We start from the raw sequence: 27,598 nt of genomic DNA, 5'->3' as shown, positions 1-27,598 counted from the left end.
TCAAGATCCTTCTTATCTGCACGATGTATATTATAATGTACTTATACTAACACTACCTACTCTCTACAATTGTGCATAACGTACACAAACACTGCGTCATCTGGATTAAATCTACACGTGTACTATCCTAAGTGACACTTTTAAAGAGACAGACAAGGGTCGAAGCAAAGCCCATTGTTTTCACTCTCACAGCACAAACAGTAACGTGCTACCCCTTAACAGAAATGACATCGCACTGGTGATTTAGAAACTGGCGCTTGATGTTAGGGAAGACCTGCCCCATACCTGGGACGTCAGAAAACCTGCAGGCTGAGTGTGGGAACGAGAGAACCCTCTTGTGGAATGGCTTCTTGGGTAACAAAAAAAACCCAATCCTCATTTTTCAAGTAAGACCCAATATCTATATACAGAGTGTAAATAATAATGAAAAGATACAATGAAGGAACACAGGTGACAGCGCATTTTTTAAAGGGATCCTTTCACAAGACTCGCAGGCAGATTATGATGAAGAAAATGGGCGACGCGACCTTTGCACTCGCTGGGAATGCTGGGTAATTTCATTTCACACTGGGGATGAACAAGACCATTGATAGTGACCAGTATACAGAATACACAGAATGCCGGTGTGCCCCCCCCCCCCCCCCCCCAGACATGGCAGCCTCCTCAGTATGGAATCTGGTTCTGGTAGTACTGCAGCATGTCGTAGGTCTTGCTCCTACAGGACACAGAAACAATAAGGCAGTCAAGCGGGCAGCTGGCAGGACACCCCTCAGTCGTCACGGTTACGGGGTCCTACCTGCTACTGAGAAAGCAATTCTGGATGATCTTGATGATGAAGGCGGCTGCCTCCTTCTCACTCATGCTGGGATTGAACCTCTGCCTGCAAGTGAGAAAAACACCCCCCCCCCCCAAAAAAAAAAAAACATTCAAGGGTAGGAATTGCGAGGTAGAGGCTCTGCTGACCTTGGTGACATACGTGGCAGAGATAAGAAATACAGGTATCTATGGCAGGTCTGACAGGAGTGACGCCTCTTTACAGTGGATTGTGAAACCTGTCACCATACATACATCAACAGCTCGGTGTGTGAGGAGAGTGTAACTGTGCAACGCTGTTGTAACAAGCCCCGGGATCCGGTCTGCACAGGATACTCACTTGAGTAGTTTGATTGTCTGACCCCTGAAGCACGGGAGGCCGGTGTCCAGCATCAGCGTAACCAGGGAGACGACCGCATCCATGTAGGGCCTGTGGAGAAAAGATGGGAGGCGTTGTACTCTGCACGTCACCATATCACGAACCGCTGCTTGCTGCTGATCTCATTCAGGAGATATGGAGTAACCATCAAGACGAAAATGCAGGAATACTATGGGCTGGACTGTGAATGCAAAAAATGTTACTGGTCGTCAGTGTTAGGGGAGTTACTCACGAAAGTACAAATCCAGACCAAGGCTTTGTTTCAGCCAACCAGTTGAGTATAAAGAGTCACAGTCATGATGGACTCAACTGGTTGGTTGAAACAAAACCTTGGTCTGGATTTGTACTTTCTGGACCCGAACTTTCCACCTCTGTCTGTAATGGATTACTTTTGCTGGCCGCTTATGTAATCTCACGCCACAATAATAAAGCTCGCGGATTAAATCCTTGTTCAATGGGGTCTGGTCCAAGAGAAGCAAAGGGAACATCGAAGGCTGCAGTGAAATGCAGTGAAATGCTGACATTACAGGGACTCTGAAGGGGGGGCAGCATTAAATCCAGCCACCGCCTCACCTAACGGCCAGGAATCCCCGCACGCACATCTCCATGAACCACCTAAAGGGCGTAGCTTCCATCTTCCCCCCCATTATCATCACCATCTCGTCTGTCAGTTTGATGTCCGGCTCCCAGCCCAGGTTTCCTCCAGGGGAGCTCTCAAACATAAACCCGAAATCTGCGGGGACAGTCAGAACGATTGGTATCATGCGGAAGATCATTTACCGCTCAGACACTGAGATTTGACTGTATATCCCCTAGGAAATGAGACAATCTATTGAGATCGAATAAAACGGGAGAAAGGGTCTAACATGGCGGAGCGAGATGGACTGTCGACGGATATTCTGGTAATATTCTGATATTCAATTGAGACAGACAGTACAGACCAATGTGGATGAGGTGGCCTTTGCTGTCCAGCATAATGTTGCCGTTGTGCCGGTCCTTTATCTGCAGCAGGAAGAGGAGCAGGCTGTAAGCGGCCATGCTGCGGATGAAGTTGTAACGGGCCTAGAGGAAGAAGACAGGCAAACAAACCCATTCGTCGTTACATTTAACAGGAAAAATATCAGTCGGTCATTCTGCCGTAACCCTATAATACGTCCATGACCAAAACTTCCTGCTGGACAGGAAGTACAACCCCCCCCCCCCCCGATCTAATCGTTGCTGGAAATTGCCAATTCCCACATCCTCACCTTCTGGAAAGCCAGTGTGGATTCATCTCCGTACTGGTTCCTGAAGTAGTCGTACATTCCAAAGTCAGTCTGGCGACCCAGTTGGTCTCGAGACTTGCAGTCCGGGATGCACTCGATGACGCCGCACTGATTCATGGGAAATTACGGCAAGAGAAGATATGAGAGCCTTCGCTTCAAAAATAAACAACGAGAGAGACGAATTGCAGGAAAAAATGCATGCATGCAGCAAAGTTAAAAGCATTCACAACCCAGTGATTTAACAAAGTGATCTCTGCTTGGCATTTCTGCTGTTGGCTGTCTGAGATGCCCGAGTCCTTTCTGAATACATTGTGTGGTCTCTTTTCTGCTAGGCTGAGGCCCGCGCAGGGCGGGGGCAGGGTTGGGATTGGTGGGGGGGGTTGTGGGTGCCACAGCATGGGTGGCCAGCTGCTAACTTACCCCGGGGGCTGTGGCCACTACTCTGTAGGGGAAGACAAAGAGATCCAAGCCAACCAGCTGGAAGATATTTTTGAAGAGGCCAATGATCTGCAGAGCCAGCATGTCCTGCAGGAACAACCAGGGGCCATGGGGGTGAGCAGACACACTATATATATATATATATGTACACACATGCGCGCATACACACACATGCATATATATACCATCAGCTAGTAAACAAACAGGTAAACCAATAAATTAAGTTTGATACCTAATTATTAATTTCAAAGACATAACAAACTGCCAGTATTGTGGCCTTCGTCTACTGGTTCACAAAAACACACCCGCTTTTAAAACTAATTTAACTATACATGAACATGGAACATGCATGGTGGTGCAGTGGTTAGCACTGTTGCCTCACACCTCTGGGACCCGGGTTCGAGTCTCCGCCTGGGTCACATGTGTGTGGAGTTTGCATGTTCTCCCCATGTCGTCGTGGGGTTTCCTCCGGGTACTCCGGTTTCCCCCCACAGTCCAAAAACATGCTGAGGCTAATTGGAGTTACTAAATTGCCCGTAGGTGTGCATGTGTGAGTGAATGGTGTGTGAGTGTGCCCTGCGATGGGCTGGCCCCCCCTTCCTGGGTTGTTCCCTGCCTCCTGCCCATTGCTTCCAGGATAGGCTACATCCTCACAGCAAACCCCAGCCAGGCACGTGGACAGACAGCAGGGGGCGTTTACCTGTCGGCAGTCATCCCCAACTTTGAAGATGGCCGCCTGCCAGCAGATCCTCTGGGCTAGATCCCCGGCCTCCTCCCCCTCCTCCAGGGAATCGGACTGGCAGCGCAGCCCTGTGGCAGCGCGGTAACAGGGTCATTAGGAAGAATGGCTTCGGCAACCTCTGAATGCTTTGTATATGGAATTTCCCTCCTTCTGAGTATATTCTCATTTCTTAAATTACCCACTATCTGTGATGATGGAATTAGTAAAGGCCAGCCTATTACTGATAGCATATAATTATGTCAGACTGGTGTGTGTGTTTGTTTATTTGTGTGTGTGTGTGTGTGTGTGCGCACGCATGCATGTGAGGCCCACCTTCCCTCTCCAGCTCGCTGACGCCACACCGCTTCACTTTGAACCTGGCCAGGTAAGGTGCTTTGGCAGCGCTGAGCGGGGTCACATGACACACATCTTACTAAGGCAGCACAACTAAATTAGGTCCATAAAATAGCAAACCAGCAAGGCCAGACTGAACAGCAAAGCATGGCTGTTTTATCCGGGTCAGCTTTATTCCTGACATTTAAGTCACAGGGGGTGAATCCTTGTTACCACAACTTCCTCCTGAAGATTCCGGAAGCCACAGTACTGCTCACCTTTGCATCGGTGTCCCAGACTTGTAATCGATGTCCAGGACGATGGCCTCTGGGTTACTGGGCAGATAGCATCCTGGAGAAGGGGGTGGGAGGTGGAAAAACAGGTCATCCCCCGCATCTCAGATTAGGCCGTATTGCATGAAAATCGATGAATTATGGAAATGTCAGAACTGAAATTTCAGTAACTGCTACCTATCCTCCTAATTTATCATATTTTACTGAAATCAACCAGCTGAAAACATTTTGGGAATCAAAGGGAATGATTTTTGGGAATGATTTAAAGAATCATCTTTAAGCAAATGTTGGTGGGCTGGACTTTCTGCAAGCTGCCAGACCCAGTGGGACTGAATTAAATTGCCATCACGGCTGTAAGGAAACCAAACCGAATCTGAAAAGCAGCAAAACTGGGAAAAGCTCTTACCAGGCTGGACTTTGATCTCAGACAGAGCCTTCAGACACGCTCTCTTCCTTTCCTCACCCTTAGGGGTGGGTCTACAACACAATTAACCACCGTTAGTTTTAACATCCCCCATGTACCTTGTCATTCTCAACCTCTTAACTCAAAAGGCTGACCTGGTAAATGTAAGAGGCGTGTGGAACATCGCTCACTACCTTAACAGAACTACTTGAAGATCTTTACCTGGCACTAGTCATGTACACTAGTACACAGAGAGTGAGTGTGTCTTCCTGAGGGCTCATTGAGAGTTTGTGTGGTTTTATATTAAGTTTTCCAATCTCAGCTGCACTATTCACAAAACCTATTCAATCTTCCGGGAGCAAACGAGAAGCTGAGGGAAATCATCAAATTCACAAGTTTGGGGGAGGTGTCAGTAATAGAGGCTGTACTTGATGATGGCCGAGACGTTGGTGATCTTGTTGAAGAAGTCGAACTCGCGCTGGTAAAAGTCCTTGGCCGGCCCCGACAGCGAGCCGGTGATCTCCTCCACCAGCTCTTCCAGCAGCTCCCCAATGTCAGCTAGAGATGGGGAACAAAACTGATTCGGATTTCTGAGAGAGTTATTGACCTCCCTCCAGTTCGGAAGGGTTAACTGCAGCTTAACTCTTAGGCTTCGCAATAATCCTGTCAGCATCCTATCTAGAGTCATGACATGAACTCTGAAAACACAAATGGAGCCAGATTACCTACCAATAATGAGCAGTAATTATACAAGCTATTTATTCTGATTACAGAGACAAAAACCTATTTAAAGACGCAAAATAATCAAAACATTAGGCCACAGAAGGCATGATGACATACAGAGAAGAGCGAATATAGGCAGGTAAACCACATCTAGAACTCGGGGGGAAAAAAAAGCATATTTAAAAGTGGAAGAGGAGTGAAATGGCAGTTTGCCAACCAGAGAGAAACCTCCTGTGGGGAAGATTTAAAATCCAAACAGGAAGCTGACAGAAGGATATAAACAGAGCGATCTGAGACAGGCGAGCGTCAAAGGCAAGGAAGAGAGAAATAAAATGGAAGAGTGGGGTAAATGAGAAAAACCAGCCTCACGCCGGCTCTCCCGGAAGCTGGAGTAAACAACCTCTGTGAATTTTATCAAGTCAATGGAGAAAATGCTAGGAGAGCAGTAGCCAAAAGGAGAAGTTGAGAGGGTGGGGGGGGGGGGGGGGAGAGACAGGGAGGGTTATATCATGAGAAAACAAGCTTAAATCGTCAAAGTAAAATAAGAAAACTGTGGTAATACATTCAGAAGACGTCCGATGGCCAGTAATCCATCACGAAACCTGACGATCAGGACAGCATGTACATTAGAATTGGGAGAACAACTCAAAGCTATGATGGAAAGCAACATGTTACAGCTTTTTAATATCCTCAGTCCACAGATTAGAGGAAAAATCCCATCTGCAAAAACTGGCATTTCCTGAATTTAATAAATGTGGCCATTGGGAGCAGATTCATGTTAAAGACGATGCAATTGAACAGTGACCCACTGATGATAGGTTGTTCTGGAAGTTGTGTGTGCCTGCATATGTCTTTATAACACGGTTTTTAATCTTTGTCCCACATTTACTCCTGTGCACATTTACTCATCAAGACGGAATCCCTTCTCCACGCTGCCTTAACGTACGATCTTTCTGGTGACCCTCCTCGTCCAGAAAAATGTTGGTCTTCATGTTCCAGATGAACTGGTGAGCCAGCAGCTGGGATTTCTGGGCGGCCCACAGGATGTACTCGCGGATGTAGCCCATCTGCCAGAAACATCAAGGGCCAAAGGGCGGTGAGGTGGGGAGCTGCCCAGCTGACAAAACCACCCTGCGATTAATGAGAAACTCGCCCTAATCCTCCCACCCACCCCCCCCCCAGGACCAACGCTCACCTTATCATACCGGAGAGCTTGAACTATTTGAGGAATGTAAAACAAAATGGCATCCTGAAAAGAACGACAAAGCATGACCCTCAGCGCTTATCACATTTCTGTGGACGTTGCTTATTTCATTTAACGGCTATTAATAAACAAAAGAATGTAGTTTTTCAAGGTTTCAATAGGCATCTGTCAGCAATACATTTATGGCACATTAGGTACTCATGGATAATGTAGTTTTCTATTCCATGTATGTCAAAGGACTACATGTCTTTTTATGTTATACGAAGCAACAGGGTTACAATCCCAGAGAGCCACCGGGAGCGGACGCCTTACCGGGGGGAATGAGCGCAGCACTTTGACCCCATACTGCGCTGTGAGGGGGTGGGGGGGGTACATGCTGGAGAAGTAAGAGAGGCCTGTGGGGGGGTCGGCAGGTGCCCAGCAGAGGACGTAGCTCAGTTCTGGGGAGTCGGCGTCGATGGTGTGCCACGTCACCAGAAACTGCCCGACAAACACAGCAAGCAGACCTTCATTCCCAAACACACATCTGCACCTTTAAGTCAAACATGGAACCATCCATCCATCCATCCATCTTCCAAACCGCTTATCCTACTGGGTCGTGGGGGGTCCGGAGCCTATCCCGGAAGCAATGGGCATGAGGCAGGGAACAACCCAGGATGGGGGGCCAGGCCATCGCAGGGCACACTCACACACCATGCACTCTCACATGCATACCTATGGGCAATTTAGTAACTCCAATTAGCCTCAGCATGTTTTTGGACTGTGGGGAGAAACCGGAGTACCCGGAGGAAACCCCACGACGACATGGGGAGAACATGCAAACTCCACACACATGTGACCCAGGCGGAGACTCGAACCTGGGTCCCAGACGTGTGAGGCAACAGTGCTAACCACTGCACCACCATGCCGCCCTCAAGTGAGAACATGCTTGTAACTAAATCAGATGGCAATCCCACAGTATTTTCCAAATACATAAAAATACACAATAACTTTTGCACATCAGCCCGTTTTCCAGCTGCTTTAACTGAAACTCAAGCAGAGTTAAGTGCATATCTTAGGGCACTGTTTCCCAATCTGGTCCTCGGGGACCCACAGACAGTCCATTTGTTCCCTCCCAGCTCCCGGAGCTCAAATATGGAACTTGGGGGGAGCAAAAACGTGGACCGGCTGTGGGTGCCCGAGGACCGGGTTACGAAACATCGTCTTAGGGGACTGCAATTTCTACTCAGCGAAAACCTTTGAGGCTGAAGCCAAAGCCTCTATGCAGATTTGTGAGACACAAAATAAAGGAATTACCCCCCCCACCCCCACCAACCCACCCCCTGGCACATAGATACTCAGAGCGATACCTTGACCGCCTCCGGGACATCACTGACCACACCCGGGTCCAGCCGGACCAGACGGGTCACCTCTGCCTCAATGGCCTCTGCATTTTTGAACCTGAGGGTATGGAGAGAAAGGTCCTATTAAACATCAGCAGGCCAAGCCAGCTCCTCACAGACTGAAACCTGAAGAGAAAAGAGGAAGCCTTGAATGATAACTTGACTGAAGCTATTGACAACTGAGGGAGTGTGGAAAACACTTTATGGAGAGTGAGTCACTCTTGAGAGTTTTCACACCTGGGTACTGAAAGCTAAATCTCAAAGGCATTAGAAAAGAATCAAGGCTTAGTTCAGTGTTTCTCAACCCGGTTCTCAGAGACCCCCAAACAGTCCACATTTTTTCTCCCTCTCAACTCCAGCATGGGAGCTGAGAGGCAGCAAAAATGTGAACTGTCTGGCAGGGAGCTGGGAGGGAGCAAAAACCTGGACCGTCTGGAATCTCCGAGGACCGGATTGAGAAACGCTGGCTGAGAGGCTTCTGGCCGCATACGAAGGGTGATCACCTTGCTGGCAGCTGCATGGCGAGGTACGGAGAGATGCTCCAGGCCAGGTTCACGTTGTCCTTCCACTGCTTCTCGTTCAAGTTGATGTACTTGGACCTCCAGTTGGCGATGCTGGTCTCCACAGTCTGCTCCATCGAGATGGCCAGCTCCTGCGTGCCCAGCGGGTTGTACCATGTCGTCAGTCGCTCGATCTCGCTGGCCTGTGAGGAAGAAGCGGCAGAAAGGGCGGGTTATTCCCACGTCATGCAGGCTGCTGAAGCTCCAGAACTTCCTGTGGTACGAAGGGTCCATTACCAACAGGGTCAGCAGTAGCGTCCTGCGTTTCATGTAGTACTTATGGAGCTGGGTGCCCTGGCTGCCCTTCTTCGATTGCCCTGAAATGGAGAAGCGCATTGATGACCATCTACCATCAATCCCAGGTCCTTCAAAACCACAAAAGTGGTTAATTGAGTCTAAACTAAAGGTTAGTAATCTAACGATGTAACCGAGTATTAGCACATCATACATAACCCAAAATAAAGCTCTGGAAAAAATGACGAGACCACTCTATATTTTTTTTAAAAGTCCATTCTTAAATCTTGGTTTAATGGTGGTTCTGCTGGCAGAAGGATACACTGCGAGGCAGGCTGCTTCCAGGGTCAATGTTTCTAAGGCAGCAGTAACAAGAACGAGGTGAAGCAGGAGACACTGGGAATGACCAACAACCAACCAGATACAGGACAGAAGCACCTCTTCAATGCCAGAGATTTCTGTCAACTTATCCGACAGTAACTTATAAATCGGAGGATGACGTCAAGTGACCATCAAAAAGAATGGGAAACATTAAGTGGTGTGAAATGTATAGCTAGGACAGTGTGCATCAGGCTCCTGAAAGCAGGACTGAAGACCCATAAAAGATTAATGAGAAGTAGGAAAGAGCCAGGCTGGAGTTTGTAAAAAAAATTATATTTACACAAGTATATATCCATAAATTTGGGAAATGAGTGAAACTGAAAATTTTGCTTTGGTTTCTTAATTTTCTTCTCCAGAGCTGTACCACAGCCAGGAGCCCTTTCCCCCGGCCCACCTGACTTTTTGGAAATGGTGGACACGCCGCTGGACAAAGGGTAAGTGTTCATCCAACCCTGGGCAGTCTGCTGTCGCGGGTCCATGTTGGCGCGGGTGTCAGCGCCGGCCATGACGGACAGGCTGTTGAGGGACGAGTCCTGACTGTCTGTGAGAACAGAGCAGAGCTCTATTGGATATCACGACTGTCACTCACATGCTCAGCACTCTATTGGATATCACGACTGTCACTCACATGCTCGGCACTCTATTGGATATCACGACTGTCACTCACATGCTCGGCACTCTATTGGATATCACGACTGTCACTCACATGCTCGGCACTCTATTGGATATCACGACTGTCACTCACATGCTCGGCACTCTATTGGATATCACGACTGTCACTTACATGCTCGGCACTCTATTGGATATCACGACTGTCACTCACACACTCAGAGGTGTTACTCATCAGTGAGGGAGGATCTTACTCAGTATGGATATGGGGGTGGTGCTGGACATGATGAGGGAGCCAAATATTCCACCGGACAGTGAGCTTTGGGGGGGGTTCACGCCGGACTCGGTGGGGGTCACCAGCTGGCCCGCTGCCAGGTACTTCTTGTCTGACAGGATGCCGGCATAGAACTTGGTCATGATGCTGATGTCCTCGCGGAGCAGTTTGTCCCCCTGAGTCGGGAACTTGGGTGGGACGCTGGAAGAGGAGCAACTGGCTATCAGGACACACCCCCAGGGCTGTGAGCACGCCCCCTATGTGCAGTGATCATTAAGGCATGGAAGGGCAGAGGTGAGCTGGGAGTAGGAAAAGTGGCATGCTTTTCAAGGCAGGGTTTGTATCGTGTTTGAGGCAGGCTATTCGCATAATCAGTCGACAAAGAAAGTGTCTCAAGACCCACCCCAAAGTACAGAGGTACCAAAGAAGTACCTCAGCTGGTTTGGCACTGTTGGTACTGGTACTCGGCTGGCAGTCAATGGAAAAGCGAAAGTACCGAAAGTACCGAAAGTACCGTACCAAAAGTATGGTACTCGGTGCAATGGAAAAATGTCCTTACTCATTACAGGCATTGCGTAAACTCCAGCGTAACTCTGCCGTACCTGAAGTAGTCGAAGGCCGTTGAGTAGGTTTTTTCCCGGATGACGTTCCGCACGGTGGCGTTGGTGATCATGTCTGAGTGGAGGAGCGTCAGGCCCAGACTGAGCAGCCTGGGGGGGGGGGAGCAAACTAAGCTTAATATCAGCAAAAGGCCAAACCTGAACTTTCACTCTAATCATTTTTACTGTGACACCAGGGAACCTCCATCAACTGCATTAATTAGCAATATAATAATATGAGTACTTAAGTGTAGTGGGGGGGGGGTAATGAGGCTTCGGGGAAAACGGATTTTTATAGCCTCAAGTAACGTGACGGGATGAGCACTGAGAACTGAGCACATGCTGTCACCTGAACCGGGGGCCGATGGCTGCCACGTGGCGGTTCAGGGGGCAGGTGGGGCCGCCCACGCTGACCGACAGGGACCTCTGCAGGAGGCTGCTGAAGATCTCCACCTGGTCGGCGCTGCTGTACTTGGCGATCTCGAACCTCTGCGTGAGGAACTGTGAGGATGTGGGTGGGGACACGGTATCAGTGACCGACCTGAGGTTCCTCTCGGAAAGCTGGCCTTCGGTCCAGCCCAGCTTCACATCTGGAGCAAGAATCTGGAAATTTGGAGGGACCTCGAAGTACAGCCGTCACTCCTGGGAATCTCGAGAGGAGTTAGTAGAGGTGATTTGGGAAAGTCACAAGGGTGTAGGGTTAGGGCAGAGCTGGGACACCTGGGGGGCTATATCACCCGGGTGGGATGGTCTGGGGACCCTCAGAGAGAGCAGGACTGACCTCTGCACGAGAAGCAGTATGATGATGATGATGATGATGATGATGTATTACATGTGCAAAAAGCTTATTGTATGTTACCAAAAAAATTAAAGCCAGTTCGGAAACAATGTAGAGACACTATATTTTCTTAATTCTAGCAAAAACCTTTTGAATGCAATTAGAGTCTTCATGAAGCTTCAGTTTAGTGTTATTTTACTTAAAACTCCTTGAAACGTAGGTAATCTGTGCAACCACCATCCTGACAGAGGCCAGTTAATTCAGAGCTGAGCTGGACAGTAAGTAAGCAGAGACCGAGGGGAGTGAGGACCAGTGGTGGGCGAACATCTGGCAGATGAAGGAGCGGTCTGGCGTGCGGATGAGTAGGCCCACCTCGATCCAGATGTGGTGGGGTTTGACATCGGGGGGGCAGGGCATGGGCTGGCTCTCCTCGGACGCTGCCAGTGGATCTGCCTCCGCCTGTGTCTCCGAGAACAACCCCATCTTCAGCTCCACTGTCATCTGCCACGCCCCGGCCATCTCACGTATGAACTGGAGGTACATCGGTGGGAGGAGAGCAGGCAGGAAAGCAGAAGCTTACACGCTAGAAAACACCTACTGAGAAAACAACTCCCAATGAAGTACAGTGGGGGGACCTGCTGTTGGACCTTTGGGTGAAATGATTAACATCATATCTAATATACAGATATATATGTGAATATATCATTTACTGTAAAAGTAACTTTGGATAAAAGTGTTGTTTGATTAACATGAAAATAATCACTGCAGTAACAACCTGCTTGCAAGCTGCTTTGGATTAAATATTATTTTCTAATCAAATCATGATCGAAGCCATTTAAGATGAATTAGTTTATCATTTAGGTTCAATTAGCTGCAATTAGTGACCAGAGCGCCCACTGCTGGCCGACGCATGCGTTGCGCTCCCCTACCGGCACCTCCACGTCCACGCGGGCAGCCAGCAGCCACTCCCAGCAGGCAACAGCCGTCTCCATACCGTGCTCCGTGAACATCTTCAGGGGCGACCAACACAGGTGGTGCAGCAGCTGGGGGTCATGATCTGTCGGCAAAACCCCCACTCACTCACTTCCTATGTTCCTGTCATTGTGGGGACTCTCCATTCATTTCTGTGGGCATAACCCTAACCCTAACTAAGATAACCTTAACCCTAACCCAGCCCTGAACTTACCCATAAGTAACCAAACAAAATACATTGCATTCACAGATTTTTGATTGCATTCACAGATTTTTTTATAAAATTGAGGTTTATATTGTGGTACCTGAAAAATCTCCCCACAAGCCTAAAAGTAACAGAATATTTGGCCCCCACAACGTGGGAAATACAAACCTGCACAGACACAGAGGCAACGACACGCACACAAAGGTAGATTCCTAATTCCAGTAATCTTCTTCAATCTACGATTAATTTCTCACTTTGAAAGGCTGCTGGTCCTCACTACTTAATTCCATTTTTTTCTCAGAGGCTGGGAGACTGATAAACTCTGTAGATCAATTATTAATAGGGCTACTTCTCATATTACACATCAGGGCATCAATTGCAATTGTTAACTCCTGCACTTCGGCACTTTTGGTGAATCGTCATCCATGGTAAACAACGTGCTGCTATAAATTACCAATGTTACACATCAGGGCGTTACTGCGATAATTAACTTTACTGCTGCACTTTATTACTGTGAATTAGCACCCACAGGTTGCTGCCTCTACAGCCAGTGTTACATTTTTCAGAGCATTTGCACAGACGTCAATAATATCTTCTGCACTCACGCTGTTCAATTTATACTCATAGTCGGAGATATTCTCCTAATGTTATTATTAATCCTAATGTTGTTATTTATTTCTGTCTTATTTTATTCATTATATTATATAATATTGCTTTGGATTTTCTTACTATCTTATTATTGCCACCTATATCGGGACCCGAGTGCCTCATTCTGTCCCCTTCATGTACAACATGTTTTGGAATGACAATAAAACACAATTTATCCTTTACATAACAATCTTTGCTGCCACAGTAAAAGTGGACATGCATCCTCCATCAAATCCTCCTACAGCAAATATTCAGCTATCAGGGACCAACTTATGTTTGTAGATTAATTTACAGGGTTTTAGGTCATGAGTCATACAGGTCAGTTTATGATGCATATACCCCCCCGAACACTGCAGTACATGATGGATAAGAATCCAGGGTGATAGAGATGAGGGGAACCAGTGATTGAGTGATTCGCTTTCAGATGAAGACCGTGGGGGCTGTGGCCAACCTTTGGGGTTGATGAGCAGGGCGGCTAGCTTGAACATGGCTTGGGTGTAGACCTGAGGCTGCCCCCCCGCCAGGGCCTCGTCCATCTGCCGGATCACCACTCTGCTGAGGTCCGGGGAGCTGCGCGTGGCCTCCGAGAAGTGAATCATGCCCGCCACCTGTGAGCAGGGCAGTCAGTATTTGTTTGGAAGCCCGTTAAAGGACATGCAGGGAGCCCCCCCCATCCATACCTCCCCCGCGTAGCGGTTGCGAAGATTCAGAGATGCCATGAAGTTGGAGTAGTCCTTCTTGATGCAGGTCGGCCTTTCGCTTAACTGAGTGCTCTGTGTGAAGAGGAGCGAAGCAAAACGTGTGAGAATCATTTAGGGAAACGCCAGGAACTGAAGAGTATAACAAACAGTAAAAAATGCATCCACTGGCCACGCCCATTGGGGTCAGATAAACCAATGGGGAGTGTTGAACACGCCCATTAGCCACAGTCTGTGACCCACCCCCAGTGTGATGCTCTGCCGATTGTAGCCAGCGAATTGCAGGATGCTCTCGGTGGCCATGGCCAGGCCTGTGTGCTGAGACAGTCCCGAAACCCAGTTCTGGTGCTTGTTAAGGTACTCCTGCACGACAGAGAGACAGCCACACAAGCGATGTCGACCCAATCTGCCATCGCATATATGGGGCTCAAACTTGTCACTTACAAGAAGGTCCAATCTTTGAGCGCCTCACACACAGAGGGACCCAAATATATTACTCCTCATAAACTGTAGAGCAGCAGGTGGAGAACATATTCAGTTACGCTGAATGTGATTGGCTGAGTGGCCCGCTTCTTTTGTTCGCAGCGATTGGCTGACCTGAAGGTGAGATTTGGTGGCAGAAGGAGCCCACTTCATCGCCTCCCTTAGGATCTCCCCACAGCGGGCAGCAAAGTCCTTCACAATTCCCTAAAGCAAGCAGAAATTTTATGACAGGTGTCAGATTATGGGCCTTCTGGTTGAGCAAGTCCAGATTCTGGACTACTATGCGAATTAATTCTCCAGTAATAATGTCGCTTGATGGGTATAACTACACCTCACTCCTGGCTGCTGGTATAAAAGATTCCACACGATATTCTGACACTTAATGATCATCCAGCCCACAATGGCGTGAAGGACATGTATCCATTGCACACATTACCTCTCTGGCCTCCTGCGTGTCCGGTGCAGTGATCCTGTGAGGCGTGTCGGGGATGTCATAATACGGCTGGTCCTTGTGAATATCCTAAGCGTGGAGAATCGCAAGCCGTCAGCCTATCAGCATGCTACGGCCTGCTATGGTTCACGAGCGCCGCATGCTGAGACGCTCCCTGGAGGACGTTTCCTAACGGTACCAGCATGTGGCCGGTGATCGGCGCCACCGGACGCGACACGTACAGAGCTGAGGGACAGAGACAGCGTCTGCAGAATGTCCAGCATGGTCTTCAGGACGCGGCCACTCCACAGGAGGTGGGGGAAACTGACGGGGAGAGAAGACAGCAGAACAGACATCAGCAATATCTCTCAGATGCTACTCACTGAAATTTGTAAGTATTTAGATTATCTTGAAACCTGTTAGTAAACATAATTTAAGTAGGGAATGATATTAATATGTTTAATGGAACAGTAATGCAATTAAGTGTCATCTGAAAAAAAATTGAATGTCTGAGAAAAGGCTGGATGAACGCTGACTGACTCAGGGTTAGATGCACATATATGCTAAGTAGTTGTGTCTCAGTGTGTACACCTGCGGTTCTGTGCGTACACCTGGGGTTCTGTGCGTACACCTGGGGTTCTGTGCTTACACCTGGGGTTCTGTGCTTACACCTGGGGCTCTGTGCTTACACCTGCGGTTCTGTGCTTACACCTGGGGTTCTGTGCGTACACCAGGGGCTCTGTGCTTACACCTGCGGTTCTGTGATTACACCTGGGGTTCTGTGCTTACACCTGCGGTTCTGTGATTACACCTGCGGTTCTGTGCGTACACCTGCGGTTCTGTGCGTACACCTGGGGTTCTGTGCTTACACCTGGGGCTCTGTGCTTACACCTGCGGTTCTGTGATTACACCTGGGGTTCTGTGCTTACACCTGCGGTTCTGTGATTACACCTGCGGTTCTGTGCGTACACCTGCGGTTCTGTGCGTACACCTGGGGCTCTGTGCTTACACCTGGGGCTCTGTGCTTATACCTGGGGTTCTGTGCGTACACCTGGGGTTCTGTGCTTACACCTGGGGTTCTGTGCTTATACCTGGGGTTCTGTGCGTACACCTGGGGCTCTGTGCGTATACCTGGGGTTCTGTGCGTACACCTGGGGCTCTGTGCATACACTTGGGGTTCTGCGCGTACACCTGGGGCTCTGTGCGTACACCTGGGGTTCTGTGCGTACACCTGGGGCTCTGTGCGTACACCTGGGGTTCTGTGCGTACACCTGGGTCGCAGTGTGTGTACCTGGGTCTCGGTGTGTGTACCTGGGGTTCTGTGAGTGTGCCTCAGTGTGTGCTAGAGGCACACTTGCATCGCATGACTTGATTGGCTCACTCACGTTTCAGCCAATCCAGACAAGTACTTGTCAGCCACCCGGCGGATCCTCTTGTGGGTGTGGTTGAAGTTGACCAATAAAAATTGGGCATGGCGCTCCAACTCCTCCTCATGCTCTTTGGTCTTGGGCTAAAGGAAGATGATGACAGAGGGTCACCACTTCCGTAGAGAGAACCCAGCTCTATTTTCATACTCCCTCCTCGTGAGAAGACTCACCTTTTCTGCCATCATCTGAAGGAAGACCTCAAAGACCTTGTCACCCACAGCAACCACACATTGCATCATCCCTGGGGGAAATATGTGGAAAGGGGGGTGTTCGATATGTCGATGGCATCTACAGCCTTGACAACAAATAGCTGATTAACTATTAACTGACTGTGCTAACCAACCAAATGTTAGCGCAAGATCATGTTCTGCTTCGAGACCGGACACAATGAGCAGATCCATTTCAAGTACTTACTGAGCCCTGAAAAGAGTATTAGAGTCAAAGGAAACCGCAACACAAATCAATACAGCAGAGTAACTTTAAACCCCAAAGCCCCTGCAGCATCAGAAGATGTGGATATGAAAGGTGGGAGAGATACTGCAAAGCAGCATGGCTGCGGCCGGCCAGCCTCACCGGCAGCCCGGCGGCCTGCTTCCGCCTACCTGACTTGTCTTTCTGGATGGCCTTGTCCTCGAAGTAGCGAAACATCACCTGGAAGCGGTCCAGATCCCACGAGTGCAGCACCCTGGGGGGGGGAGGGACATAGGAGAACAGCTGCTGGGGTATGTGAAGCTGAAGCTGGCCTGCAGGCTAGTCTATCACCTCACCCTGTGGTGACCCCCCTACCAACCTGTCTCTGACGTAATAAAATTCCAGGGCTGTCTTTTAATGGCACTTCAGATTCCTGTATTTCTATTCCTAATGATTTACTTCCTGATTGTGTGCTGTGTAGGTTTTTTTTTTGCAGCTTGTTTGCCACAATGTTTACCAATCTGCACTATGTGTCTACGCACTTTTGTCTTGTTTTGCACTACATGTTTGTTTGTCTACACTCTCCCTACCTCGCTTTCCCCTGGCATCAATAAAGTTTATCATATTGCATCACATGTCAAAACAATCAATGCTTCACATTTACTCTAAATGCTTCCTCCTTGCTATACGATCTGGGCCGCATTTACTGCGTCCTGGTGTCGCAGACCAAAACGCACTCAGTGAACGAGGCCGGCTCTCTGGCTACTACAGGTTTACCTCAATACTCGCACCCAATAGTGGCTAAATCAGCTGAGAGATGGCAGCCAGCCCTCACCTCATGTACTCCAGCCGGTAGACAGACAGCAGATAGGTGGACATTGCAAAGTCCAGCTTGTTGACTAGTGCCACTACTTCAGGGGGCGGGTCGAGCAGGTTGATGATGGTGCTCCTCAGGTCATTCAGCTCTGCCTGGCAGGGGGAACCCAAGTAATTTCCTGTTTACATCCACTCAGCACGTCCTCCTCAACCAATAACCTGACCAATGAAAATTCATGAATGAACCTAGATCAGCGTTTCCCAATCTGGTCCTCCGGTACCCACAGTCGGTCCATGGACTATGGATCCCTGAGAACTGGACTAGGAAACACTGACCTAGATGACCAGGCTCTCAGCTCAGCTTAACACTCCATCAACTCTACTGCATTTCTGTCCTGTAATGGCATCTTATTATCCTAATTTATATGTAATTTGTTTCATTTTCCGGATTGAGAAACACTGCTTTAAACCATCCATGACAGACTTATGACAGAGCAGGGAAGGTAAGGGATTGGAGACATGTGCCGCATACCGGGGTGACTGTGTCGTTCTTCAGTGCCGAGTTGTACTGCAGCTCTGAGCGCAGTGGCTCCCCACTGGGAAAGGTCAGTAGTGGGGACTTGGTGGCGATCTCACATACCCCTTCGTACCACTCCTGTGGCCAAAGGCCTGTGGGCAGGGGACAGGGAGTCCAATTTACTGCCCAAATCATTTAACCCAAATGAAACACAACCCCCCAGCATTAGCAATCATAATATACACCAGCCAACCAGCATCCAGTCTCATCCTGAGAATATCTCCACAGCTCCTCCAGCAGCACCTTAAATGGGTCAAGAAGGAGCAAACCAGGCTACATGTTGTACTGTTCATGGGAATTTTACTTAGACAAAAATGTTTTGGGGGCGGAATGAAAAATGATTGGTTGTCTCTCTGAACCAATCATTTTGTTTTCTGCCCTCAGAACATTTTTGTCTAAGTAAAATTCACATGAACGGTTAAACACTGGCTCTCATTTCATATCATAAACCCTGCTTTGATTATGCCCCCCCCCCCCCGTATACCTGAACCCTCCACGGCGAAGCCCATCACTACAGAGTACAGCCAAAAGTCCCGAAACAGCTTCTGCAGGCGAGGTTTTGCTTCCTTGATGGTCGGCAGCCGGCGGGTCAGCTGAGGGGTGGAGGCAAAAAGGAGGGTGCAGACAGATGTGGGCTCCGGCTCGGTCGGCAAGCGCGTTCGCACCTTTCGACGGGCCACATCTGCACTCGTTAAGGGGTAGGAAATGCATCTTAACACATCTTCAAGGGCAAAACCAGCCTTGAGTTAAGCGGCAGGGAGCCTAATATTAGACAAGCTTTCTTGTCAGAAACTTCCCCAAACCAATATTGTCACGGCTCTCATAAAATTACTGTCATGATTACATAAAATAACAAGGAACTATTTCTTACCACAGCGATGACAGGTATGAGGACGCCGAGGTTACCAGCGCTGCTTGAAGCCTGAAAAGAAAAATCATCAGATCCTCACTGGAGACCAGTAATGGCCAAGTGCCAAACCAGTATTTTATCCACTGTAAGGTTCACTGTCTGGACAAAAGGCATCAGAATCCCCTCAGTTATAAACAATGGGGCCGAACCTTCAATGAGCTGTTTATAAACACCTACAGGAAGATCTACTTTCAAAACAAGGTCTACATCAAGACTGACCACATGGACCAGAACCTACACCACGATTTACTGCCGGTACCAGGGCTTGCGGTGAAGCTAACCACTTGGACGAGATAGTCAAATGGGGCACACCTTGAGGGCCGGACCTTTCTCACTGGCCCGTTCGCTGGCTCGCTTGCCCTCCAGGCCCAGCTGCACGAACAGCTCCAGCAAGTTGACGAGCAGCTCATCCACCATCTGCTCCCCCTGCAGGTTGGCAGCGATGTTGGCCAGGGCGTTGATAACAGCCAGGGAGCAGTGCCTGCAGGAAAAGCCACCCCATCACTCTCTTAAGGAGGCCACCGACAGAGCTGTTTACGCAAGTAATAGCTACTGGAAGCAAGACAACTGAGTGAGCATTTCCTGCGTGACTGGATTCCCACCGGGCTGTAACTGCGACCTCAGCAGATGCATTACTCCGAAAAAAGAGCAGATTTTCCAAAGGCAGGTCATCCAAAACGCATTTATATCTACAATAAAAGAATTATTTCTCCTTTCTTGAACACGAGGGCACAACTTTGGGTTGAGCACTGGGGGGGTTGAGGTCTCCACCCATTTAAGGGGGTCCAGGAGGTTATATTGGCTGATTTTGATTTCCCACATAATTTTCACCCATGCGTGAAGATGTACCCCCAGCTGTCATATGATATGTTAAAAGGTATCCAGAAGTATCTAGGAAACTACAAAAAAATACATCAGTTTCTATGTTAATGCCTGTCTCACCATTGCTTTACTGGTGTGCCACCCCTTTTTAGTCACCTGTATCCATGGTCTCTGTAGTCTTTTGTGGAGTACACCATCGAGCTGGCTTTGACGCTGATCTGCTGGAATAGGTTCCACACTTCCTGGTATATATATTGCTGAAAAACAAACAAACCGAAAGCAGACGAATTAAATGAGAATGTGAGTTTTTAGGTAAGTAACTGCATCGATCATCTGTGAAGAGCTATTGGTCTGAGCGGTCTATCACTGATTCCCAGGCTAAACCAAGCTGTTATGAAAAGCTCTCTCATCAGGGACGGATTATGGGTTGTGTGGGCCCCTGGGCAAAACGTTCGCGAGGGCCCCCCCCCACCACCACCACCACCACCACCAGCACCACCACCACAACCACCACATTTCAAGGGCCCTTGGCAGCCAAACGCCCTTCCTATAGGGTCAGGGGCCCTTGTTGGCAGAGCATCAAAGAATGTAGGCCCTCTAAAATAGACAAACGAAAATACATTGCTGATAAGCGTTGCAAATTGTTTTGGGCTAGGGGCCCCACGGACCCCCTGCACCCCAAGGGCCCCTGGGCAGCGGCCCCGCTGGCCCAGCCCGTAATCCGTCCCTGTCTCTCATCCACCTTGGAAGAATCAGGGATATATGAGGTATTAAAGAAAGCCAGGAGACCATCGGTAACTCTAAGATCTGATCCTTGACCACTTGGTTCTGGGTTCCTGAGCTTCTGGGGCTCCCTGAGTTTCTGGGCTACCCACATTGCCGGTGATGACCATGCAGCCCAGTTGGTCCACAATGAGCACGTCCAGCTGGGATGGAGGCTGACAGAACTTCTGCTGCAGGACTTGCAGGATGGGCTCCATCACACGAGGCGTGTCCCGCAACGCCACCGCAATGTGGCCCAGTGCCCGGATGGTGTGGTCCGGGATCAAGTGGGCGTCCCTTAAGATTACACATCATCATCATCATCATCGCCATCACAGCTCATGTCATTATCTGCTGAAATACCAACTGTCACCTCCCTGGCCAAAAAATCCTGTCTGCACACCCCATCTTCAACTGGACACCATACTTCTCTCCGCATGATAAGGAGAGCATAACCAGAGAGCTACTCACTTCTCATTCTCCTGAGAGATGTACAGCCGGTTAGAGAGGGTGGCCAGGAATGCCTCCACAATCACAGGGTCCATGGTCAGACCTGCCTTCAGGCACCTGTAGATGAGCACAACACGACCACTGCTATGTTCAGACATCATCTGCAAGGTTCAAAGATCAACTAGAATTCTGTAGCCCCAAGTATTTTCAGAGTTTTGTTGAAATTTTCAGCACACTGCAGCTGTACCTCAGCATGCCATGCATTAGCTGTATCTCAGCATGTTCTGTAATGCTACATGCTAGCTGCATGTCAGCATGCTCTGTAATGCCACGGGCTAGCTGCATATCAGCATGCTCTGTAATGCCACGGGCTAGCTGCATATCAGCATGCTCTGTAATGCCACGGGCTAGCTGCATGTCAGCATGCTCTGTAATGCCACGGGCTAGCTGCATGTCAGCATGCTCTGTAATGCTACATGCTAGCTGCATATCAGCATGCTCTGTAATGCTACATGCTAGCTGCATCTCAGCATGCTCTGTAATGCTACATGCTAGCTGCATCTCAGCATGCTCTGTAATGCCACGGGCTAGCTGCATGTCAGCATGCTCTGTAATGCCACAGGCTAGCTGCATGTCAGCATGCTCTGTAATGCCACGGGCTAGCTGCATGTCAGCATGCTCTGTAATGCCATGGGCTAGCTGCATATCAGCATGCTCTGTAATTCCACGGGCTAGCTGCATATCAGCATGCTCTGTAATGCCACGGGCTAGCTATATCTCAGCATGTCAGCAGCTAGCAGACATACTAGCAAGGCACCTTGTACCAAAGAGTAAGGACCAAGTGCTGGAGCCTGTGGTTGACTCGCCTGCATATGTTGTCGATGGAGATGTCCCTCAGCTGCTCGTACATGGAGGGCTGGCCCTTCTTGCTGGACACGCTGAGCATGGACTGGGAGTGCTCATTGGTCACACTGATCCTCAGCTCCCCAGGCCCTGGTCGCAAGAACACAAGAGAGGCTCCATGTTTCCACGTCTCTCAATTTCTCACTCAGTAAGTGCTAATCAGATCCCATGCAAAGTAGGATTTGTGTCAATGACAAATTAACAATTTTGTGCCTATGCATTATTCAGTTTTAACCATGTAAACCAGTACAACACATATCTGTTAACTGCAGGCATCTCTTGATGTTTCTGGTCCTACCTGATCTTCATCCCTTTGCACATGGTCTGACTAACAACACAACCTTCGACACCTTAACGAGCTTTCAGAGCCTTACTTGTGCCATACCCACCTGTGCTGTACTGGCTGTGGTGTTTATAGAGCTTGACCAGGACAGGTGAAGGAACCACCAGGAAGTCTCTAAGGGACATGGTGACAGAATGGGCCACCACAGGGAATCGCTCACAAAGATGCCCCAGACCCTGTCAGAAAGCAGAGCCAGTAGATGTGTATTGGGACACTAGCAGACTACCCTTTAAGGTAATATAAGTAGCATTGAGACACTAGCTCACTGCCCTTAAGGCAGTATAGGTAGCATTGGGACACTACCACACTGCCCTTTAAGGCAGGATAGGTAGCATTGGGACACTAGCTCACTGCCCTTTAAGGCAGTATAGGTAGCATTGGGACACTACCACACTTCCTTTTTATGGCGACCCACCTGCAGGCAGCATATAAGCAGTGGCATGTGTGCCATGATGACTGTGCTGGACGTCTTGGACTGCAGCTTTTCTGACAGCTTTGTGCAGAGGTTCTCAGCCCCTGGAAATAAACGAAAGGCTGGAGACCATGTGACAAGGGCCCTCCATGAGGCATCATGTAACTGCAGAGGGGGCCCTAGTACCTTGTTCCTCAGTGACGGCCCACACCATGAGGTCCACGCAGGCGGCACTGGCCTGGCAGCGCAGCTTCAGCGGGCTGAACTGAGCGTTGAGACGCTCGGCGTCGTGCAGTATCTTCTGCAGTTCTGCTTGGTTAATGCTGAACTGCTCCAGCACGAAGTCATGCACTTCCTTCACGAAGGAGGTAGGCAGGTCTGCCAGGGATGGGGTCAAGGGGGTGTCAGGTACCCACACGGAATCATCAGGCCCACAAGCCGTTAACCGCTGCAAACATCAGACTCACTTCACAGTGGGGCACCGACGGAACATCAAACGTTACCAAGGTGAAGATACGCAAAAGCCTTACAATTGCTTCTGATGGAAGATGCCAATGAAAGAGATGTTCAGAGAGGAGACTCTGTGAGATCGGCTCATCCAGAGCTGAGGTGGGACTCACGACTGTGCGTCACCTAACTGCTGGATTTCGAACGAGTTACGTTTCCAGGTTTCCAGTTCCCTCCAAGCTTCCCGAGACGGCAGAACGGGATGTGGACGCTTACCGAGGGGACTCACCTTTCACGTAATACAGGGAGTCCCTCAACATCTTAAACGTGGCCACATACATGGAGTCACTGAAGATCCTGTAGAACAGGTCTATACCTGGGTTTTCCTACAGTAAAAGGCGAAGCGTTTCAAGGATGAGATGAGTTTACCCACAGATCCTGAGTTTTTTTTTGTCTTTATGAAAGGCTTCACGGTGCTCACCTCCAAAACCTCAGCCATGGTTGCATCCAGACTTTTGAGGAAAACCTCTGCGACGCACTGTTCAACCTGAAAGAGTTAAAAATCGGTTCTGAGACACCACTTACGTCAAAGAATACAAAGAAGTTACTTCATAAAATATTCTTGTCTTCCGAACATATATTTTAAAAACATCTGCATGTGTGACAGATTCTGAATTTCTCATGGTCTCACTGCAGGTGCATAAAACCCGGTGTTTTCAGTCCCCGTAACACACAGGGAATAAAAGGTGGGGCCACTTTTGCCGCTTATAGTTAGACAGTTAGCAACCTAAATACCAAGAGGGCATCTTAATTACAGTCCTTTGGTCGCAATGGCAATTACTTCAATTAAGTGCTCAGCAGGATGGATAAAGTAGTACAGCCAGCAGGCTGGGGTTCAGATGCCCTGGCTTGAGGGGTGAAGCCTAAGGGGGGGGGGGGGGGCAATGGGGGCTCACCATGCAGAGCAGCTGCTTCAGCAAGTCCAGCGGTACGTGGAATTCCCAACTCTGGCTGCCTACGAACAGCGGCGAAGCAGAGAAGCTGGAACTGATGGTTGAGAAATAGTAGTCGGGGTCCATGGTGGTGCCGTCGGGGATGTCGGGGGCTGCGAGGGGGGGTGAGAAGCACGGTCAGCACCCACTGTACGCACCACCTGCCCCAGGCCTGAGCTACGACTACCCTGAGCACAGTGAACTATATTTCACATTTAGACTCCATTCCTCTCCTTCGTAATACTGGTGCTCGGTAAATGAGTCTTCAAAAGTCGGGTGGGACACCTTCGAAGTAACGGGCGGATGAGTCCAACGGGGAGGTGGGGGCATGCCCGCTGTGATCCGGACTGGCCTGCGACACAGAGAGCATGAGGCTTAGGGAATAGCATGTGAGCAAGGCTGCGAGGTGCAGGGTGCGGGGGAGCTTTCAAAGTCATACTCGGCCTAAAAGCACATAATGTTCTACAGCACAACTCCCAGAATGCCTGACATCTGACAGACTGAAAAACGTTACAGTTAATAGAGCAGAAATAGGACAGAGTCACTTTGTGACTCATTTAAGGGTGTGAGCTTAACAGCACCCCCTGGTGGAGGCGTAAGAAGCGGCGGGGCCTACCTGCTGAGAGGCAGAGGCGCTGCCGACTTTGCGTCGGGCCACGTCGCCCTGATAGGTCGTAAGCAGGGAGCTGGGCAGTATGGGACGGAATTCGTTGAAAGAGCGGCGGCGGGTGGTGTCGGGGTTATCACCCCCGCACACCACAGGGGATGGTACGGTCCGTGGGAACAGCTTAGACAGCAGAGACTCTGAGGAGTTGCTGTATCGACCAAATGCGCGGACGACCCCCAGCAGGCTGGGCACCGTGTATCTGCACAGGTACTCTGGGAGAGGGGTGAGATTTCAGTAACCATGCCCATCATTTCAGAGGCACACGGTGGAACGACATGATACGAATGTACACACAGGAATACCTTTATCGCGATCCTCTGGCGTCTGACAGATCCCCAGCAAGACACTCATGAGGTCCATCACAGCTTCTATAATCTGGAATAAAGTGCCTGAGAAGATGAGCCGCCCACATTTTCCTCCTTTCCCATTTATCCAGCTGGATAGAAATTACAAATCAAGGGTACAACAGCCGATCCCTTTGGGGGATCTGACCCCGTTTCTTCAGCGTGAGCATTGGGATTAGTCTGGCTTATCCTTGCACATGAATAACCTGATGAGTTTCTGCGCAGCTCCGTTACATAACGCGCGCGTCCTAAATCCCCAGGGAAGCCAGGCTTGACGTGAACATGGTGGTAAACGTTGCACATGTCGCCCCTTTTCAAACAACCAACCACCCACCGGCACCAACCCTCGTTAAGGACTGACCTGTCCCCGCAATGCCATGTCTCTCTGTGCCACGTCTGACAACAAGGTCACCAGGCAGAAGCAGAACGTCTCGGCGACAGGGAGGGTTGCTGAGCAGCAGGACGAGGGAGACCCATGTGTTCAAGACAGGGGTGTCGTTAGGCCTATTTTAGGGGGGCTTCAGCCCCCCCTTTAATGTTTTTCAGCACCACCCCCTTCCCCCAAATAAACATACACTAATTATTTGAAATAATGTGAGCCATTGCCACCAGAACTCCCTAATAAGGGCCAACCCCCCCCCCCACACCCCCCCTTACATAAATCTCTAGTGATGCTCCTAGTTCCTGTGTGACTCAATCTACATTCCACAGCTAGAGAAACACCGTTATGCATTTCTGAAGCAGAACCAGCAAAGCTGCCACCTTAAAACGCAGAGAGAGAAAGATGTAAAATTCTGAGCTGGAGATTATTATGCCTCAGATTTCCATACCTCTCCCCCTTCTCTGGGTGCTGTCCTCTATCCATTGTACCCGGGGCAGTCCCCTCAGCAGACCCAGCAGATAGGGAACAATTACATCTTTGTGCTGCGGGGAAATAAAAACGCCAAAGTGGGACATCTTGGCACCGTGGCAGTTCGATCGAGCCTAGATCAGGAGCCGCCAGCTCACCTGCAGGTCAGACTCCACCAGGAAGATGCCGAGTCCGATGACGGCGACCCGGCGCCGCTCGTCCAGCTGGAATACCCCTCGCTGGTCCACGGGACACATGCATTGCAACTTCTGCACCTGCTCGTCGTTCGGATTATAATGCAAAAAAAATCGAAACTTTTTCCTTTAAATCGACAGACACGTGGATAGCCTTGTTCCACCCCCGTCCCCCCATTGCAAAATCCATGTTTTGACAGCAGTTATTCTGCACCACATAGTAACACCAAGTCGACTATCGAAGTTTCACTGGTGACATTCAGCGGGTCAGCCGCTCGCTTTTGCACGCAAGATCGGTCACACCCATCTCAAAATGATTGAAATACCTATTTTTAAGGGGGGAAATTATCACGTTTTTGTAGCGGCTTTAGGGTACTTTAATCAATAAAAAAAACAACTAGGCTACGCAAATTCCCCAAGAGAAAGTGGATCAGCACCCCGCCGGCAAACTGATTCCGAACCAGATCGGGCCTCGCAAATTGCAATACATTTAATTACATTTGATCCTTGAGACCTATAAAAGTAAGAGAACCGAAACCGGGTCCTTGTATTGCCCCGGTTTGGGAACAAGCGAGCTTGTCTAGCTGTCTAACTATGGCGATGACATCTGCTTAACTAAAATCCCAGCAAGAGCCGGTGCCGTTAAAATCCCGACAAGAAATGCAAATATAATTGAACTACCCAGCAATTCACACACACACACCCACCTTTTCAAGGGCAGCCGGCCGGTTCGCTGCCAGGGATCGAGCCAGAGACAAAACGGTATTAAAATAAAACCGGGTCGTTCCGCCTCCTCTCACCGACATTTTTTTCCTCCATCCAACGGAGATAAAAACGATGGAGCTGAAGGTGGACGTGCCGGGGCACGATGTGTCTGCTGCGGCCGACGGACTGACGGCGAGCCCCGCCTCCACCCCCCAGAGCCGAAATACGCCGTTAATACACCCGATGGATTTTTTTTCCTTGATGATGCACTGGCCACGACCAGCTTAAAATATCAGCAAATCCCCTTCGCTAACTGGAACCATCTGTCTCCTCCAGTTTGGATTTTTCCCTCGAGGAATAAAAAACGGCATATTTTCTTCTTCGGTTAATGTCATACAGCTAACACATCCTATTTAAATTTGCTTATATGAAATATGTTTTACCTATATTGCCTAATCTGCTGTACTATTTTAAATAATTTTAAATGAGAAAGCAACCCGATTCTTACTTTAGCTAAATTATCGAGTCCGTTCTAATTCATTTTTGTATTATTAATTTCTTGGTATATTTTCGAACGTCACCCATGTAAGTCGTTGAGAAGATGACGGATGTTTTGTATATCGAAATGGTTTTATGGAACTATGACACATTTTGACTCATTTCCATAAATGACTCAAAGCGTTAAAATTAAGCACATTAAATAAATGTCATGCATATGGAACCTCAATAAATGGCTTACAC

General features: G+C 49.1%; 1 protein-coding gene across 1 annotated transcript; it reads right to left on the bottom strand.

Annotated features, from left to right (window-relative positions):
- Positions 1–378: 378 nt before the first annotated feature.
- Positions 379–27,598, bottom strand: LOC125728014 (phosphatidylinositol 4-kinase alpha-like). The gene is made up of 55 exons (XM_049005042.1): positions 26,860–27,598; positions 26,117–26,233; positions 25,939–26,032; positions 25,470–25,558; positions 25,067–25,139; positions 24,714–24,976; positions 24,383–24,449; positions 24,062–24,210; positions 23,587–23,652; positions 23,395–23,491; positions 22,845–23,036; positions 22,662–22,762; positions 22,293–22,422; positions 21,867–21,993; positions 21,022–21,117; positions 20,664–20,847; positions 19,945–20,045; positions 19,279–19,447; positions 18,928–18,978; positions 18,541–18,649; positions 18,012–18,148; positions 17,499–17,632; positions 16,855–16,937; positions 16,423–16,493; positions 16,211–16,335; positions 15,068–15,149; positions 14,832–14,915; positions 14,510–14,599; positions 14,156–14,275; positions 13,895–13,987; positions 13,666–13,822; positions 12,319–12,446; positions 11,762–11,920; positions 10,961–11,112; positions 10,615–10,722; positions 9,993–10,213; positions 9,524–9,670; positions 8,752–8,831; positions 8,458–8,657; positions 7,922–8,012; positions 6,885–7,052; positions 6,564–6,617; positions 6,315–6,435; positions 5,074–5,203; positions 4,649–4,719; positions 4,228–4,300; positions 3,950–4,020; positions 3,596–3,705; positions 2,878–2,982; positions 2,440–2,565; positions 2,134–2,254; positions 1,766–1,925; positions 1,154–1,243; positions 797–880; positions 379–715 (listed from the first exon to the last, which is right to left on the bottom strand). Exons 1-55 carry the CDS (start codon positions 26,956–26,958, stop codon positions 664–666), a joined length of 6,372 nt encoding a protein of 2,123 aa, XP_048860999.1. The 5' UTR covers positions 26,959–27,598; the 3' UTR covers positions 379–663.

This window comes from Brienomyrus brachyistius, unplaced genomic scaffold (genome assembly GCF_023856365.1).
Source record: "Brienomyrus brachyistius isolate T26 unplaced genomic scaffold, BBRACH_0.4 scaffold143, whole genome shotgun sequence".
Lineage (NCBI taxonomy): Eukaryota > Metazoa > Chordata > Actinopteri > Osteoglossiformes > Mormyridae > Brienomyrus > Brienomyrus brachyistius.
Note: the sequence above shows the minus strand (reverse complement) of the source record. Positions and strands in the feature narration are given on the sequence as shown.

Excerpts from the sequence above, each read along its gene's own strand:
- LOC125728014 (XM_049005042.1), bottom strand. The coding sequence starts at position 26,958 with ATGTCGGTGAGAGGAGGCGGAACGACCCGGTTTTATTTTAATACCGTT. Across the intron at positions 23,492-23,586 it reads CCATGGCTGAGGTTTTGGAG|GAAAACCCAGGTATAGACCT; the intron begins GTGAGCACCGTG and ends CTTTTACTGTAG. Across the intron at positions 16,938-17,498 it reads TACCGGCTGGAGTACATGAG|GGTGCTGCACTCGTGGGATC; the intron begins GTGAGGGCTGGC and ends TCCCCCCCCCAG.